Source organism: Thermobia domestica, chromosome 2 (genome assembly GCF_964235325.1).
Source record: "Thermobia domestica chromosome 2, izTheDome1.hap1.1, whole genome shotgun sequence".
Taxonomy (NCBI): Eukaryota; Metazoa; Arthropoda; class Insecta; order Zygentoma; family Lepismatidae; genus Thermobia; species Thermobia domestica.
The window spans coordinates 52,808,800-52,828,382 of NC_137455.1; the positions used below are offsets into that span (position 1 = coordinate 52,808,800).

At 35.3% G+C, this 19,583-nt stretch overlaps 2 protein-coding genes across 4 annotated transcripts in view; one reads left to right on the top strand and one right to left on the bottom strand.

Moving 5' to 3' along the window:
* The window catches only part of LOC145672139 (leucine-rich repeat-containing protein 43-like), a 66,610-nt gene that overhangs the window by 40,556 nt on the left and 6,471 nt on the right, over positions 1-19,583 (bottom strand). Inside the window, exon 3 of the mRNA XM_081741466.1 lies at positions 5,133-5,284. Within this exon, the coding sequence (XP_081597592.1) occupies positions 5,133-5,284 (152 nt within the window). The remainder of the gene's footprint in view (positions 1-5,132; positions 5,285-19,583) is intronic.
* Positions 16,194-19,583, top strand: part of LOC145672148 (uncharacterized) — a 465,896-nt gene continuing 462,506 nt past the window's right edge. Inside the window, exon 1 of one of the 3 annotated variants that reach the window (XM_081741523.1) lies at positions 16,194-16,590. In XM_081741523.1, coding sequence (XP_081597649.1) covers positions 16,585-16,590 — 6 coding nt within the window. In that variant the 5' untranslated portion in view covers positions 16,194-16,584. Of the gene's footprint in view, positions 16,609-19,583 lie in introns of all 3 variants that reach the window. The other 2 variants (XM_081741504.1, XM_081741513.1) reach the window with 2 other exon arrangements.

Consider the following 19,583-nt stretch of genomic DNA (forward strand, 5'->3'; position numbering starts at 1 on the left):
TGTTCATTGTAAATAGTTTTAAGGGGACCTTTTAGTAGCAGATCGTATGGTAAAGACGGGGCAAACGGACATGCTAAGCAGTTTTCTGTTGCTTGTATGAATACAAATGACCGAAGAGAACTCAATATATTTCTTACAAACCAGTATGCTTTGTACAAAGTAAAAGTATAACAAAGAAATCAGTTTGTCAATTAGTCAAGGATATATTGAACAATTAGTATACAAGGGTGCAAGATGTCCATATGCCCCATGGGGTGGGGCAGAAGGACAAAAATAGTGGGGCAAACGGACAGTTACAGTTACAGTTTATAAATTACTAACACTGCTACAATGAGTGCGTACAAAGTATTCATCACGACCATTTGGATCGCATTTCACACGGAACCAGAAAAAACAACCTGTACACATTACCCAGTCTTCTCCCTCGAGATATCGTTTCCACGAGTTAAACTTCTAGCTGTAGCATAGGAAAATGATTGCGCTACAAGCGCACTAAGTGTCTTGTGACGTTGTATGAAACTATGCTCCGAATCTTAACCAGCCATTTTTGCATCATTATTGAATATGTGTTTGTATTTGTTCTCAACAGCAAAGTTGTACGCCAACTTTCGTAATTCGCGTAGAGTTAGCTCAAATCCCATTTCGTCCAAGGCAAGTAGATAGATGCTTTTCTAATTCATTTTCTGCTGTGCTGAGAATGTTGTATGATTTCCAAACTTTCGGATTATGTGCGATGACATAACGCTCGTCGTAGTGTATTACGAGGGACATTGAAAGCTGTCGCTGCAGTTGACAAAGGCATCTTGTCTTCACGTACAGCTCTAACAGCAGCGGCTATGGACTCATTTTCCTATTTGCATCTGTGTGTTGTACGAGATCGATAACGTACCATCTTTGGAAGAAATGGTAGTACTAGTAAGAAACCTCTTAAGTAATATACATACACAGAAATATTGTTTTTCTATTTCATACTAACCATTTAGGTCACTGTCCGTTTGCCCCGCTAATTGCGTGTCCGTCTGCCCCGCACACACATTGGTTTCAAATATTTCTGACCCTACTCAATAGATGGCACGCAACATTCATTTACTCTAGTTGTGCGTGTGACTATCCATCTATTGTCTGCTGCTCCTCCCGCGAATGTTTTGCAACTTTCCTTCCTTGTCAAATATTTAATTTCTGAAGTCGAGTTTTTAGAAGTCACGTTTTGGGACACTTGCCTCCGTGTAATTGTGCCAATTTCTTTGCAATAGTGCTGTACACATACGATATTCAGTGAATCCTACTCCTGCGATGTGAAGCACGAACTATAACCAAACACCACACATGACTCAACTCACTGTTGCCAGGTTAGCATATTTCCTATTACTATATTTCTTAACTCCTGTCCGTCTGCCCCCACCATCCATCTGCCCCGTCCTTACCATACCTTTTAAGTCCTCTCTAGTGAGGTCTTATCTGCTTGATTTTTGGGTTGGATCCAGTTGGGAACTTGCGCAATCAATACCAAAAGTAGATCAATGAATTTATTTCCTGAATATAAAAATTCAAAACTCTTCTGACATAATAAGATAAACTTCTTGATCTCAGATTTCTACTGCCCTAATTCGATCCTAGCAAAGCACACGAGACCGTAGCAGATTTAGCTACTGAAAAGTAAGTAGGAAGATCTAACAAGAGGAGATTAAAGAGGAAGGAGACATTTTTTATTAATTAAAAATATGTCTTCTATCATTTTGAAATTATATACAAGGGACTATGTGATACAGGTTGAATATTTTGTTAGTAACCCCAAGAAAGTTCAACACCTAAACATGCAAATCATGTAACATGTGTAAATGAATAGATTCTTCGAGCTTGGAGGAAGTACTAGAATTGTCCACTATTGGCATTAAGGCATGTTTGCACCTTTGCTTGTTGAGTGAAATAGATGTGATACTTGAGTTCATATGCTAACTGATAGAGAATTCTAGGGTTGGTCTGTACACTTCTGCTTTCAGTTTACCCTAAAGATAAAAGTTAGAAAAGACAGATCAAAGGAATGAGGACGCCAAAGTTAGGCAGTCTTTTTGCTGCTGATCCTGACGTGTAGAAAGACCTGTCGATTGGCTAAAGAATTACTGTTGCTGTGTAAGCTGAAGCGTCATCAAGAAGATTGGAAGTTGATTACCTTATTTAATAGTTTGACAAGAGAGAACACTGCACATCACAACTCAATCTTAGCAACTTTCGCATGTGGTCTTCTTTTTCTGCGAGTTCACATAACCTAACGACCGGAACCGTTTCTCGTTCAACATAAGCACGTGTTTTAACTCTGCAGTTTCTAAAACAACTTTTGCTATAAAATATTTACAAAAACGCTCTCGCGTTGGTTACCAACTTTCAATAACTGATGCGTCACCGATACTTTGAATGGGTGCAATTGCACATCTCGTTTCATGATTTTTCAAAGCTGTTGACTGAAAAATACGAAGTTTGCCTCTAAGTTATGATTGGTTTGGATTTCTAGCATTATTGTACAATCCGCGGCAAAAAACCTGCAACATGAGCATATAAGTTTATTGTGAAATGACGAAGTCTTTTGCTCCAAAATAAGTATGCATGGGAGGAGGCCGAGGTTTATCCTGGCGTGATTCGTTCCACTTAGACATTATGTTCATTCCCTGTGCTGTTAGGCGTAGTTTCACAATAAACTTACATCCTCATGTTGCAGGTTTTTCGCCGCGGATTGTACCAGTTTCCGTTACAGTATCGGGCGTGTGAAGTGACTTTTGACCGTTTCTTTTGACTTTCAATACGAACCTTGTCACATAACACTTCGCTATTTACTTTTGTATAGCACATTTTGTAGAGGATTTGTTTTGTTGCTGAAATTAAAATACCGCTAATTTTACAATAATTATGCGATATCTTCAAATAGATAAAAGATAATCGAAATGTAGAACAAGAGCGCCAAGAATCACTGCGAAATTAAAATACCGCTAATTTTACGATAATTATGCGATATCTTCAAATAGATAAAAGATAATTGAAATGTAGAACAAGAGCGCCTTAGACAATATTATTTTACATGAGATACCATGTTAACGACTCACTTACCTGCTTTCGATTTCCAGCTATTTAGAAAATCGGCATTTATTTTCGCGTTTCTAAATGCTGCAAACGGAAAGCTACTAGGTGACTCATGCAAAATAATATTGTTATCTTGACGGTACCTCATGCAAAATAATATTGTTTAGCGCACTCTTATTCCACATTTTGCTTTTATCTATTTGAAGATATCACATAATTATTGTAAAATTAGCGGTATTTTAATTTCGCAGTGATTAGGCCTCTTAACCTCCCCCATGCATTTAGATATTGTATAAGGCTAAGCCAAATTTCAGGGAGCAAGAAATTTGCTACATCTCAAAATCAAGTCTTAATCACCTTTTTTACAGTTAAGTTTTCTTTACAAAAAACATTGCTTGAGTCTCCAATTCATGCTCAGAGTTACAAGCCATGCCAGTTAATCGTTCCAAAATCGAGCTTCCAGATTTTCTCAGATACTTTAGAATTCCCTGTAATTCATTTATTGTGTCTATCTATACATATCTACTGTTTAAATGTTCATTAATATTGCTTTGCTCCAGATATAGTTGAAAATCATTTTACAATAGAAATATCAACAATGGAAACTAAGTAAGAATCGATGAATACCAAAGCATGAAAGATCATCTCGACTCTCACTAGTGATAAACTGAATTAGAAGAGCCGGACGTAGGGATGCGCACGAGACAAGATTTTTGGTTGTCTCGTCTCGAAAATGTGCTGTAAAAGTGGTCTCGACTCGAAAAATGTATATTTCTCTATTGGAGGAGCCGTATCTCGACTCGAAATTTATTAGGAAAATCCTGTCTCGACTCGTCTCGTGCGCATTCCTAAGACGGGATGGGAATGGAAACCAAAATATGCCTATCATAGCTGGGATCAGTTTTACTCATTTGCCGCTTCTGGATTTCAAATAATCTAATGACACATGCTTAAAATGTTAGAAATTAAGATCTATAGATGATGAAACAATAGCGTTTCTTCAACTGAAATGAGAGTACATTCTTACCACCATTACAATTGCTTTCTGAATTGCAATACGTTCCGTAAATGTAACGAATGATTTCTTGTACATATTTTTTCTCGTGCTACATTTTCATGGGGATACGTATGTTTATCCAACTTGCTATATATAATATTTATGTATGTACTAAGCTTTCATTAGCATATTTCAGGATGCATTGTTTCGTTCCCATTTTCATAAAGAAACAGTTGTCATGATTCTCGTATATTCACATATCCCATAACGCGTAAACCGATTTTTTTTTTTAAAAAAAAACTATATTTGTTCACAGTTTTCTAGGCCTATTAATTTTATACTAAATTAGTGTCCTATCTTTAGGTTTCTAACTAAACTACTGAGAAAGCGAAAAAGTAAAAATAAATAATAATAATAATAAAATAAAAACTAAACGAAGTTAAAAAGAAAAACTTCAAAACATACCAAAAAGCAGAAAGTAAACACTAAAAGAAGACAATATTAATTGATTTCAGCAAAAGCAGAAAATAATAATATTAAAGAGCTTAAAAGCAGAAAACAATAATAATAAAACTCTTAATAATAATAATAATAATAATAATAATAATAATAATAATAATAATAATAATAATAATAATAATAATAATAATAATAATAATAAAGCTCTTAAAAGCAGAAAACAACAATAATAATATAGCGTTTAAAAGCAGAAAATAATTCATTACTATTATCTACTAAAAAATTAAGTTTGTGTCAAATCAAACGAATTAATGCCTGATACCAAATTAGTTTGAATGATAATTTTATTGAAATTAATTTATTAGCTTGACACCGACTTAATTTTTCTATAGATAATAGTAATTAATTATTTTTTGCTTTTAGCGTTTTATTATCATTATTATTAGTTTTTAGCGCTTTCCTTAAAATCAGTTAATATTGTTTTCTTTAACTTTTATAGACAAATCTATCAAATGAAAAAGAAAAGAAAAAATACTGTTCCTTCACATGTGGAAACGTTGACAGGTCTCTAAACTGATTCATTGTTTTCCATTACGGCACTTACCGCACAAGGATTTCCTTGTAAATTCAACCCAGCCACATACGGAAGTCTTTGAGCCACATCAATTACTTGATCAATATCAGAGATAAAATTATATGCGAGATCCAGAGTCCTCAGATATCTACATTGGTCAGATAGCAATGTCACATTAGAATCTGGAATTAAAAATAAGGTGTACAAAAAGGATGAAGTACATAGCAGGAGCGTCATTTGGGGTTTCAGGGGGAGTCAATTACTCCTCTGGGTTTGACATTTGTATACATTTTAGTGAGTTGAGTTGAGTTTGAGTTTAACGTCCCTTTTAGCAGTGAGGCTATATGAGACAGACTTACTGGTTACGTGGAATCCGAACTACCCCATAGGGAATTGCTGCCGATGTTCGTCTCCGCAGCGAAAGGGCCACCCGCGACTGTCCGCCTCGCGGAAAATATGCTACAAAAGTAGCCGTGCCGGCACAAGAACGTCGAAACAACTTCCCACAGGTCGATTTTGGGTCGGCAAAGGCGAGGTAAATCTACGACATTGGTTATAAAAGGATGGAAAGACAACATTCTGACGATTGATTTACGGTCAACAAAACGGCGACGTAGCGGTGCGGTAGGCAGTATGGCGTTTCAAAGGCTGGTTTAGGATCGAGAATTAGGCGGCCTAGCGACTAAGTCGTCTCGAAAACGGCGGCGGCGCACAGGCTCTCAGTTTCTTCGGCAGAGAGTTAGAACTGTTACCATCCCTCCCGGATGTCGTCTCTCTGCCGACGTACAGTCGGCAAAGGGTCGGCGGCTACCTGCTGCCTCTGACCCGAGCCGGCAAAAAGATGGTTTTCCTGTACATAGTCGTGTATGATCCGTACTGGCGGTCCGCCACCGTCGACTGTGGCCCTCCCACTTTTCGACCGCGATTTCCCTATTTGGGGAATCGAACCCTGGTCTCCCACCCTTAGGCGCGTACGCTAACCGCTTAACCACGAAGGAGCTCTATATTTTAATCTGTAAGATAATAATATACCAATGGAAAGCCTGAAAATCTACTGACATCTAAGGGGTTTTGCTCCACCCCGAAGCAAAATTTGAAATAACTTTGTTGAGTACATTACTATGATTAATAATACTAAAGTTTGCAGAATTGGGTCTTATAATTTAAATGAAGTTTAAGTAAGTAATTTATATTACTTACAAATGTTACTTATCAATAGAATAATTTACAAATGCTAATTGTAAACAAGAATCAAGTAACACCTATAAGTTTAATGTAAAAAAAGAAATCAGATAGGTATCTGGAGTAAAATTATAATTATAATATTAATGCTAATCTTATCCTTAATTTTAAGAAGAGTTTCGTTCAAGTACTCTGTATTTCACATTCATCATTCATGTTATGTACAGAAATGGCATGAATCAGTAAAAATTAACCCACGATCCACTGACCCGCCACCTATAGTGACCCACGACCCACCGTGATCCACTCTGACCCACCATGACCGATCACCCATCAAAAACCATCGTCATCAACTCTGACCCATGATCCACGCCCTCTTCAATAACTGAAGAGTCTACACTTGTAATAAAACAAGACTGTGAAATTATCTCTTATCGGAGTTTGAATTTCTACAATCAATCGTTCAAGCACTGTTCTGTTACAATCTGATCTTTATGTAAAATGGTAAAGTGCTTGTAATTATCATATATAATTATTATTTCCATGTAGAATTACATACACTTTTCAGTGCAAAATAGAATTAAATTTGAAAGTCTCAAAACAAGATATACCTAGTAGACCAAAGTAAAGAAGAAAAAGGGGTGTAAAATTTTCCGGATAATTAAACTTAACGTACAAACTTAAAATTTCCATGTAATTAAGCTTACAATACAAATTTTATGTCTATTTTTATCACAACTTTATGCCTTGATTGCTTTGTGTTCTGAATGTTCCATAGTATAATAAAGATAAGCTTCAGCAATTATTACGACAGAAAACAGTGGATATATAATGCGAAGCCCTGTATTTTTTGCTTCTCAATTAATAATTGTTTCTCAACTAGTATCTATCGTTTTCGATTATTTTTACCAATCAACTCATTACCAATTTCCCATATCATATTCTATATAGAAAGTGACTCCCCATAAAAGAGAATTTTAAAAAATGCTAGGACACGTTCTATTAATTTTTAATAAAAGTTTTAATGTGCTGAATTTCAGCTCCCTAAGTTGAACTGCTTGTGAGATACTCAAATTTTTCGCAAGATATGTATTATGTATTATAATGTATTAGATATGTATTATAATGAAAGCGATACGCGTCTGATAACTTCGCAGTTGGGATTGGGGCCTAACTAATTTTGCAATTTGGCCATGATGACTAGCAGGCACGTAGCCAAGGGTGTGTGTGTCCAAGGGGTCCTTCGAGACCAGAAATGAAAAAAATAAGGAAGGATGAAATGAAATGAGAAAAAGAAGGATCAGCGTTAAAAATAAACTATAGGAAGCTTTTGATAACTCTTTCTTATGAGGAGATTTGTATTACTTGCAATACATGGTGGCGAGGTGAGCGAGTCCTGGAAGAGTCAGGGAATTTGAAATGTTTATAAAATGTTTCAGAATTCTCAGAATTTCTGCTACTAGTTAGGAAAATTTCAAGCTTCCGAAAGCATAGTGCTGTTGTGTAAGAGCGTGGACATTTTTTATCATAATTTTTCGTCATCATATCCTTGCAGTATCAAATATGTTATTCCAAAAACATTTTTTTAGGCACAAAATTAGGCACAAAATTAAATAACACAAACAAGCCATTAGTAATACAAGTATACATTTTCCATAACTCTACTTTGCCAACTTAAAACAAATCTGAAATCGGGTTTATTTCCTGTTGGCCTGCAGAGCTTTTTCGTGGTAAATTATCCGCAGCAGAGTGATGTCCATCCTTCAGCCAAGAAATAACTAGCTCGTCTATTTCGAGCTTTTCTAGCGGTGGGCCATTAACATTGATGAGCAACAAGTTAGACAATGTTTGAGCACTTAGTCTATTTCTAATATCAGTCATCTGTAAATTCATAAGGGGAAATCCCTGTTCGCACTCTGTCGTGGAAATTGATAATACTTCTACCCGATTTCTGCAACTTCTCATCGACAATCTACTTGTTAGACTTAAGTCTGATAACGATTTTTCTTGGTCAGGTTTGAAATACTCAGCAAGAAGTATCATCTCTCTATCACCATACAACATCTTTTCCATATCGACCATGTCAGTTGGCAATGTCGACACATGTAGAACAGAAACTTCATCTACCACGCCTTCGATAAGGAATCTTGTGAATAAATTATTATCAATTAAAGCCTGATAAACTGATGATTTCTTATTTGTTTATAAATTTAATTTTTGTAATTACACATGAAAGTTTGATGTCATTACCAAGTTCCCTCCCCCTAGAAAGCAAAAGGGAACGAGGTTCCTGAGAAGTGTTCAGAGGTGATAGGAATTTCCCTCCTTCTTCCCCTTCAATTACCACACTGCTGTTTGTCATGGGCCAAATTACGATGAATTTCAATTAAATTATCATAGTATAATTATTTCCTTGTTGAATTATCGATACTTTTCAGTGGAAAAAAGGATGAAATTTGCAAGTCCCAAATCAAGGTAAGTAAACAAACGTAAAGGGGAAAAAAGTGCAAAAATTTCCATATAATTATGAGTACAATCCAAAATTAAACTTAAAATTTCCGTGTAATTAAGCTTACAGTTTTATGTCTATTTTTCTCACAACTTTATGAGTTGATTACCCTCTGTTGTAAGCGCTCCATATAATAAATATAAGCTTCAGCAACTTTATTTTTTGTTTCTGAATTTTTTCTTAACTAATATCGATCGTTTTCCATCATTTTTACAAACCAACTCACTACCAATTTTACCATGTATAGAAAATCCCCCCCCCCCATAAAGGAGAATTTAAAAAAATGCTAGGACACATTCTGTTTATTTTCAATAAAGAGTTAATACTCTGAATTTCAGCTCAGTAAGTTGAACGGCTTGCGAGATACTCAATTTTTTTCGCAAAAATTCGGATCCTCACTACCTCCTTACGATATGTAGCTATTATAATGAAAGTAATATAACGTCCCAATTTGGATTAAGAGCTAACTATATACCAAAAGTCATTTCATTTGACTTTGCAATTTGGCCGTGATGATCAGACATACCTAGTTACATTCAATTTTTATATAATAATTTATATATTACTAGCAGCGTTCACCCCGCTTCGCTGCGGTCACCCCGGAACGCAATAAACTTTGTTACTTAGATAATTTTTACTTTTTCGCTTTCAAATTGCAGTAAATGTTAACATTATAGCGCCTGTCATTTATGTTAACCCGCCGAGTGACCCGCTTCGCTGCGGTCACCCCGGAACGCAATAAACTTTGTTACTTAGATAATTTTTACTTTTTCGCTTTCAAATTGCAGTAAATGTTAACATTAAAACGCCTGTCATTTATGTTAACCCGCCGAGTGACACGGTCATGCGGGTTGCATATAAATACGTTTATTTTTATACCTATGATGAACTAATAACAAAGGATTTGTACGTATGGACACTTGAATGGTCAATTATCTCAAGACACTGGTAATTAAAAATTAAAGTGATATGATAAAAACCATCTAGGGTCCAAATCCTAATAACCCCCCAAAAATAAAAGAAATTGGTTCAGCCGTATTAGCGTGATGAGGGTACAAAGGTTTTGTACGTTCTCTTTTATAATATAGATAGTGATTCAAAAATGTATTTTTTCCAGTAGTTTGCTCCTCTAAAAGCTCACAGGCCTCGAAAGCAAAGTAGTAGTATAATTCCTATTGCCATTATTACAATTGCAAATATCAATATGCAAAAGTGCCTGAAGTTCTTTTTTTCACTTAGATGTTCTCACCTGGTAGCCAGAAACAAATGGAAAAGGAAGGGAAATGAATGGAAATGGTCTTGAAAGTAAAACAGAGACAAATTTACCAGTCTTTAGAAGATCCTGTCTACAATGCAGAGAGCAGAGTGAGTCTGTAGGTCAGACTGAGTCGGTGGATCGCAATGGGTCATGGTGGGTGGTGGGTCGCAGTGGGTCATGGTGGGTGGTGTGTCACAGTGGGTCACATGCTATTGACCCACGATCCACTGACCCACTCAGAAAACTTGATCCACTGACCCATCGACCCACCGACCCTATCCATCTCTGCCACAGGTCCATATGAACCTTTTTTTATTTTATCTAATGTGAGGAACCTATTACCAAAATATTGTTATAATTTTTGTAACACCCTGTATATACTAGCTCTTGTTTGTTTTGTTGGAGTTTAACATCTCTTTCCAGCACCAAAGCTATACGAGACGTGGACCTGGAATTTAAAGTTGAATCCGAATCAACGTAATAAGTTCAAATTGTAGTGCTCTCCCATCAGGAAACAAAACCTGGGACCACATGCACCAAAGGTTCACGCGCTACCCAAGACGAGCGAAGAGTGTTATCTATACTAACATGGATCTATTCATGTTCCCTGTCAAGTTACGAAAGAGAATGCGAGACTCACTGATTCTTCGCTGATTAAGTTAATTACAAATATTTGAAGAATTGATTTGAATCGGGTTCACGTAACAAATTTTAAATTTTATATGATCTACTAGTCTTTGGCTAGCTGGGGGTTCCGTCTCCAGACCCCCACGTTTGCTCGGCCTACGGCCTCACACCTTTTAAATCACTTCTACCGAATTTCAATTTTCTTTTCCTATTTCTACTGCCTAAAAGATAATATTTTGTATTCCAGGAAAACGTCCATCTATATAATGTGGAGATTTTGCATTTCCCCTTTAGATCACCTAAAAGCTAAAAATATTTACTTTTGACAATTTTGCTGTTGGTTACTCTCGGAAGGATACAATCATGCCAAATTTAATCATTCTAACTCTACAAGAAGTGCCTAAACATTTTGGGGTGTAGAAGATGTCCCATATAAACAGGGTTTGAGAAATCTTGCTTGCAAGTACTAAAGTCCAGAAGTTATAACATCGTTGGCTTCCCGCGCTTGGACCTGCTCATCACTGGGGGTGTAGTAAGAAGATAGCCAATCACCACCCGCCAATCTCCGCGCTCAGCGAGCCACGAGTAACCAAGCTGGCAACTCCCCATAAAAGTCACTACAACTTTTCGCGGGAAACCAACGACGCTATACCTTCCGTCCTATAGCAAATCGAAAAATCTACTATAACAGACCATTTTGCAGTCAGTGTTTATACTCGCCAAATGTACTTTGCTTGCCATGACTTTACTCGCCAAATGTAAAAAGTATTCACCACTGGTGAGCAGACGAGTGGATTTTTCAAGCTCTGCATATAAATGACATCGGGAAGATTTATGACAGTTCCCCATATCACCACTCTAAAGTTCGAAATTTTTATTTTTAGTGAATTTGCTCAATAATCCTATAGAAAACGTGCAAGCATACCGAATTTCAAGTTTTTATTCCAATTCCAAGTACCTGAAACATGAGGTCATAGTTCCAAAAAAAGATCTTGTATCGTTTGGCCTAATCTTCGTTTCGCCTAACGAAATATCTGACACTTTTATGACAGATAAATGATAAAAGATTTGTGTGTGCCATTTTAGGCGAAATAAGGATCCTTGTTTGGCCTAGTCTTCATTTTTCCTAAAATGGCGAACTAGAAAACAATCACGGAAATTTCGTAGAGGGAAATTTCGAAACGAGTATTTGCTTTCGGAAAAACGTTTCCACAGTTGTGTTTCGGTTATTTATCCTTTTCATCTTGAGAACATTAGATATACTTTTGATTTGAGGTCAATGTCCTCACAGTGTATATAGTAGCTATATTTGAGATGAGAGAAAAACAAGTTACTCTTAGTTTATAGTTTAATTACGGTTTACCCTGTTATTAATTTTGTTTATAGGTGAATATTTTTTAAAAGTAAATTTTAGTTTGTAATTTGTTTCCAAATATCTGATATTGTGAAAGTACTGCTATTCGGTATCTTAAAGGAAATATAGTTTGTGTGAGTATAAACAGAAATATTATTTGGATTTTATATTTCTGTTTGTTTCGTTCTTATCTGGATGCAGAAGTTATTTGATTATAGGTTTTGCTGATCTTTCAGGGAATTTCATTCTAATTTCAATGCTTTTTTGTAAACTGTTAATGTATTATAAGGAATCCTGTTGCGATTCTATATAATTTTAATTCATATAAAACTTCTAGCTAGATCTCTATCCTTTCAATATTTCTAAGAATTCGCTATTGAAGAAGGGGTAGTATTTTCTTTTTTCTCTTAGTTTGAATCTCATTTTTATGCTCTATGAAACTAAGAGAAGGTGTGATGATGATACTGAATAAAAATGGTGGGATGAAGAAAGTGGAAGGAAACGGATAAAACTTTAAATAACCCTGACACACGATGTTTGTAAAAGTGCATTTGAGTGTAATATTTCATTCCATTCAAACGTATCTGTTATTTGTGTAATTATTTGGTCATACAATTTCTTAATATCATGTTCCATTATAGATCCACTGTATTTTTTTTTTTTTTGTAGAAAGTAAATTTCACATGATAATGGACTATTTTTTCAGAATTTGCTCGAATCTCTGAAATTCGAATGTAGCAAATGACTTCAAAGCTCTTTCACTACTTTCAGCATTTGTATTTTTTTTATTACAACATATTCTGAAGTAGGAACACATTTTAAAGAAGCTCAAGATAAACAAGTATTCTTCATATCCTAGCAGTCTTTTTTTTTTTTTAAATACAGTTCTGCTTCTTTTTACTTTTGTCGTCCCAATGCATTACAATATGAATTTTCTCGAAGCACTTAATCAACTAGTTTTTATTTTTATTGATGAAATTATAACTTTTGAGTTGAAGTTCTACTCGTTTCACGTACTACCGGGAATGCCCATATCATAAGTCTCGAAGCAACGTTGCTATGCCTGTGAGATGATGTAAAAATTGAATAATAGTAGTGAAGGATAATCTTATGCTAGGGTAATGTGAGGTAATATGGATAGTAAAAGAAAAATGTTAAAATTTCTCATAGATATTAAAATACAGGGTGGCCCAAAAGTAGGTATACAGTTTCGTACTGATCGGTCATGACATTTTATATCATTTACTTATTGTTATCGATACAGGTATTGACTTAGTTTATTCCTTATCTGTTCTTAAATTATTTTCACTTATGCCTTAAGCTCGGAACAAACTAAAGCAAATAAATTCATTATCTTAATAAATTAAAATATCATACTTGATCGATACATGTTTGTACACTACTTTTGGGCCACCCTGTATAATTTGACAACAAATATTACAGCAGTGTAGACTGAAACCTTGTATTTACTCTCATAGAGTTTGTTTTTAAAATATTTGAATGGTTGTCGAGAAAATTAAAAATACTAACAACCTAACTGCAATTGGCCATATTAAAAAAAAAGTATGTGTAATATAGGCAGGCATTATGGATTAAATGAACAAGTGCCTCTCATTTGTACTAAAGTTATCCATAAGAAACTAAGAGCAAGATATAATAATGGATGAAATGGTACTAAATACTGAACAAATTTAAGCTGTAGAATTACACTGCAAAATTCATGAAAACATTAACAAGAAAACACACAATGGGCATTGAAATATTCTTAGGTTCTTGAAAACTACAATGTTATACCTAAACCAAACTGGATAAATTTAAATATATGTGATATGATAAAAGTAAAATATAGTTTTTGCTCATATGTTTCAGTTTATTTCCAACGTTAACGTCATTTGCTGTTGCATTAGGGTTTAGAAAGGCCGAGCGCGGAACCCGCTGACTTTCTTTGTCATATTTGCCAATTTTCACCACAATTGTTCTAAAATGTGGCAAAACCCAAGTTTAGCTAAAGATCGACCATTGTGATCACGAATTTAAATACTTAGTACAAATTTGTAATGTATATTCTTTCATGGTGTTAAGAGAGATTTGTCAGTTGGTTATAGCCAAAATGAAATGAAATCTTTGAGTTTAACGTCCCACGGTTATGCCGGTTAGGCTAAAGGAGACGGTGATGATGAGTAATGAATGAAATGGTGGGATGAAGAAAGTGGGAGAACTCCGATTAAACCCACGCACACGGTGTTTGTCCACCTCAAAGTTCACTTGGCGGAGGCTGGGATCGAATCCGGTACCCCAAGCACCAGAGGTGAACGCTCTACCACTGAGCCACCGCGGCCCTCAGGTTATAGCCAATTATCTGGAATCAGACAGGGGTGTACTTTGAAGTAAAATATAATTTTGCGCTTACAATATTTTTCAAAGTATTCTCTTCTAACATGAAAAGGGTAGCTTATGTATAATATGAAAATGTTTCATTGTTTATTTGATAATTGTTCAGTGCATGTTTATTATAACTGCCCATTTTCTACAAAATGAATATGTCCATATTATACGTAATGACAATGTTTAGTAATTTGCAACTCTACAGTTAGAAAGTAATCGGAAAGCTCCATCCTCTGCTGGGTAGTGATAATGCAATATCTGTAGGTTACCATAAACGAGATGACTTTTGTATTCAAAATACAGTATTATAATGCATGAATTCCTTACATCCATGAGATTGAAATTTACGAACAACAAAATGTGCAAATCAACTAACGACAATTACTCACCTATGTTTTTTTTTCAAAATAACACAAAATAAGAGCACAACCGTCGTGCACATTTGTATCCAGCTTTTAACTAGTGTACACAATGTTATCAACTAAGAAATTCAGTTTTAGCTTAATTCTTGTATGAGTTGACACACGTATGTTACAGTCAAATTTAACTGGTGAGCATAATAACGAATCTAAAGTGTATGATAGTGATCTTTTCGTCTCTCGGACGGACAAGGTATACATAAAGGAGTTTTTGGTAATCCTAACTCCTTGAAAATAGTGGTTGCGGGTTAATATATCAATATTAATACGGTACAAATATATTCCGCATTTTTTAACTCTTCATATACAAGGGAATATTCTTTCGAAATTTCCCCCAGTTTTATTTCTGCGATTTTTCAATTGCCCACCAGAGCTCCTCCGTGTATAAGCGGTTAGCGTACGCGTCTTTGGCGTGGGAGGCCCGGGTTCGATTCCCGGCGGGAGCTAATGTGGTTCCGATTCCACGTTAATCAGTAGGTCCACGTCTCATATAGCCTCGCTGCTGAACGGGACGTTAAAGTCAAGTCAATTGTCCACCATTTTAGGCGTAACGACAATTAGGCCAACGAGGATCCTTTTTCGCCTAAAATGGCGGACACAAATGTTATTTATCTGCTATAAAAGTGTCAGATAATTGGTTAGGCGAAATAAGTATTAGGCGAAACGTGGCAACACGCCAAAAAAAGGCCCATTTAAATAACATGGAGAATTTCTTCATCCCTCCTTTAGACACCTCAAAAATTAAAAGTATTCACTTTTGACAATTTTCCTGTCGGTTAGCCCCGAAAAGTTGCAATCATGCTAAATTTCAATTTTTCACATCAAGCGGAAGTACCCGTTATTTTATGTCAGTAAGTTCATGTAGTTTTATTGCTATATATAGATATAGTTAGGATTTTTATTTCAAGTTTGCGTATCATATTTTACATATTATGTTCTGTTGTTTAGATTCTTTATTGCCCCCATATACTCGTCTAAGCTAAATTAATAATAATACAATGTCTAAATCATGACACAAAATCTAGAAAATAACCTCCACCAAAAAAATTCAAATATCTGTATAAGGCGTTATCCAAATTAAGCCTTTATTTATTAACTAACACTATTGTGACATGTGATACATATAAATAATTCTGACTTATATTTAAAAGAAAAATATAACGTTCACTACAATTGTGCTACGACAGCGAAAAATAAGCAAGAAAGAAAATATGATGAGTTTGGTTGATTGAAGCCGTGAGTAAATAGAAATAAAAACGCAACGAGAAAAGTTCGTTCCCTCTGCCATCTATTATTCAAGGTTGATACTAATTTGATTGATTCTCCTTAATAGAAGAGAGAGAGGGAAAGAGAAAAGGTGGAAAAGTTCGTATGTGTTTTATTTTCTGGTACTGGTTTGTCCTTTTTTTTCTGTAATCCTCTGTGGGCCCAATGTGTTCGCTGGTACTCGGAGCACCGAGGGAGATGAAGTGTCATGTCATATACAGTTCCAGAAAGCACGTATATCTGAAGTTTTAAGTCCGAACGTTTTGAGATGTCAAATTTTCCGTGATAAACGACGTCGTTAGACAGCGCCAACCTGCGCCACTTTTCCAAACTAACATTTTGACATGAGCTCTTGTGTTGTTATAGCTCAATGGTGGTAGGAAACTAGACAGCGAGGAACCAGTCTCGTCATTTCATAATTAACCAACAGAAAGCGAGGTTTTCGCAATGAATCAACTGTCCATTTCTTCCAATTAACTGGAATGCAGGTACAGTTGGTTGTAGAGGTAGGCAATATACTAAAACGGTGTAGGGGGAGGAAATAGTAGAATTTAGCACATTAGTAGAGTTGTGTACGAATACCGAGGAAGAGAGAATTGGTAAACCAAATGTTAGTTACTTCGTGTTTTGACAAGTCTGACGGATTCACGCCAACTTGGATAATGATGTGGGCAGCTTTCCAAACGAAATAATAGCTTAAAAAAAGTCAAGTGTAGGTAGAAAAGCACGTATACCACAAAATAATTTGTTAGTCTTTTGTCATTATTAAGTTGCTTGCGTCATGTCGTAACAGCGCTCCATCTATAATCCTTATTTGCAGAAATTTTGACGTTATCTATCTTGACTCTCGGTCCCAGAGACAGGTTGCAATTAAACCATGTTCGTTCGTTCCGTAGCTACGGTTGGTAGATTGTAGGCTCTTTAATATTTATTAGACACACGGAAGCCTTGTTTCAATGTTGTAATCCTGTTTGTCATATATTTCTCAGAGATAATTCCAGTGTCTATATGAATAGTATATCCTATCTGGAAATGGTCAACAATTGTTAAGAATATTTTAGACCTTATTTTTAGGATAGAACATCACGTCTTCTAACTTCTTTAAAAATCCAAAATACTGAGAAACAGCTAAATCCTTCTTAAGTTGTAAATTTTAAGTTCTAATGATTCAACATATCAAATGAATACAGTTTACTCATTATGATATAATGCTATAACCAGGAAGCTTTCGTTGAACCATGTCTTCCTGATCATAATTTCATAATTTTTAAAGTATTTCTGTACTTTGGTTACAAAGTACAGGGTGTTTATTTCAAACCAACATTGCCATAAAATAGATCTTATGTGTAGCTACTGAGTAGCATTGCCCTATTATGGTAAAATATCATAAGAATACTCTCACAAGTAAACCTTACGTTTGGGTGAATCGAGTTGCTGACTGAGACACATATGAGAAAGTAGTACTAAATGTGGTCAGTACTTCAGTGAAGTTGTAGGTGCGAAGCTCCAGGGATTTAGGAGATACAGCTACCAGAACATCACATGGAAGTACAGAGTAGTCTTCATACAGTTGGAGGTAAAAGCTCTGTAAGACCTCTTGTAACGACAAAATGTGAGTAACAAATATATGGGTACATATTAGGACTAGGGGGAAGTCATATAGTAAGGGTATACCTGACGGCGACCATCTTGAAATCCGCCATTTTGAATTAAGGTTAAGTTTTTAAAATAGGAATAGGGTCATGTGATACAAGATTTAAGGCGCAAATTTAATCAGAAGAACAATGGTGACGTTAATTTTGATTTACGCGCAATTGGTAAAAAGTTACAGGGAAATTAAATATTGTTGCAGCATATGTATTAGTCCTTTACCCCACCTTGTAAATTTTGTGTTAATGATAATAATTAAATAAAATGCAGGTGGATAAATATTAGGTCTATGGTAAGAGTTGCCTTGATGGCGACCATGTTCAAACCCGCCATTTTGAATCAGACAAAAGTTTTAAACAAAACGCATAATAGTGACACCTTATTAATAACAAATTTACCATAAATCCAACGGTATAACCATTTTTGCTTTATCAGCACAAAATTAAATGGGAATAGAGTAATGCAATAGATGATTTCGGGCTAGAAGTTAATCAGAAATATAATGGTGGCGTTACAATGTTAGTTGTTTGATGCTGTACTTGCACGCCATTTCGTTGTTTTTCTTGTATCCTGTTCACATCTATTTCTCGCTCGCTATTTAAAACTTCTGTCTGATTCAAAATGGCGGATTTAAACATGGCCGTCACCAAGGCAACTCTTACCATAGATCTAATATTTATCCATCTGCTTTTTTATTTAATTATTATCATTAACACAAAATTTACAAGGTGGGGTAAAGGACTAATACATATGCTGCAACAATATTTAATTTCCCTGTAACTTTTTACCAATTGCGCGTAAATCAAAATTAACGTCATCATTGTTCTTCTGATTAAATTTGCGCCTTAAATCTTGTATCACATGACCCTATTCCTATTTTAAAAACTTAACCGTAATTCAAAATAGCGGATTTCAAGATGGCCACCGTCAGGTATACCCTTACTATATGACTTCCCCCTAGTCCTAATATGTACCCATATATTTGTTACTCACATTTTGTCGTTACAAGAGGTCTTACAGAGCTTTTACCTCCAACTGTATGAAGACTATTCTGTACTTCCATGTGATGCTCTGGTAGCTGTATCTCCTAAATCCCTGGAGCTTCGCACCTACAACTTCACTGAAGTACTGACCACATTTAGTACTACTTTCTCATATGTGTCTCAGCCAGCAACTCGATTTACCCAAACGTAAGGTTTACTTGTCAGTAATTACCAACAGTTTCGTTGAAATATTTTCCTACAGAGCAAGAAACCACAAATAAAAAAGAACTTTCGGGGAACGTAGGAGATAAAGCTTCTACAATACTAAATTTGACATACTTCGGTCCCCTGTTGACGAAGATTAGAAGTATCTAAAAAAAAAAAAAAAAAAAGCAACCCTCAAATCATGTATATGAATATTGTATGAAAGCAATAATGCCAATTAAATGATCACTGAAGTTATAATTCGTGCGGATAACGTAATAGAATGCCATGTTGCTTGAGAGCAACACTTCCCAATAAAGAGTTAATAATAATAATAATAATAATAATAATAATAATAATAATAATAATAATAATAATAGTGGTTAACTTTTTCGGGACTTCAATCCCTATCGGAAAGGAGGAAATTTATTGATAAATTCTTCATTTAAATAGTATTGGATAACAAATATGGTAGCAAATATTACTTAGAAAATATAGGAATAAGAATGCCGATTTATAGTGCTAGGAATCGATTGACACTAATAGCATTAAATTCTAAACTTGAGAAGTGTGGCAATGTCTTATAGTAATTTAAAATAAAAATATGTTAACTGAAATAACACAGGAATTCTTACAAAATAATA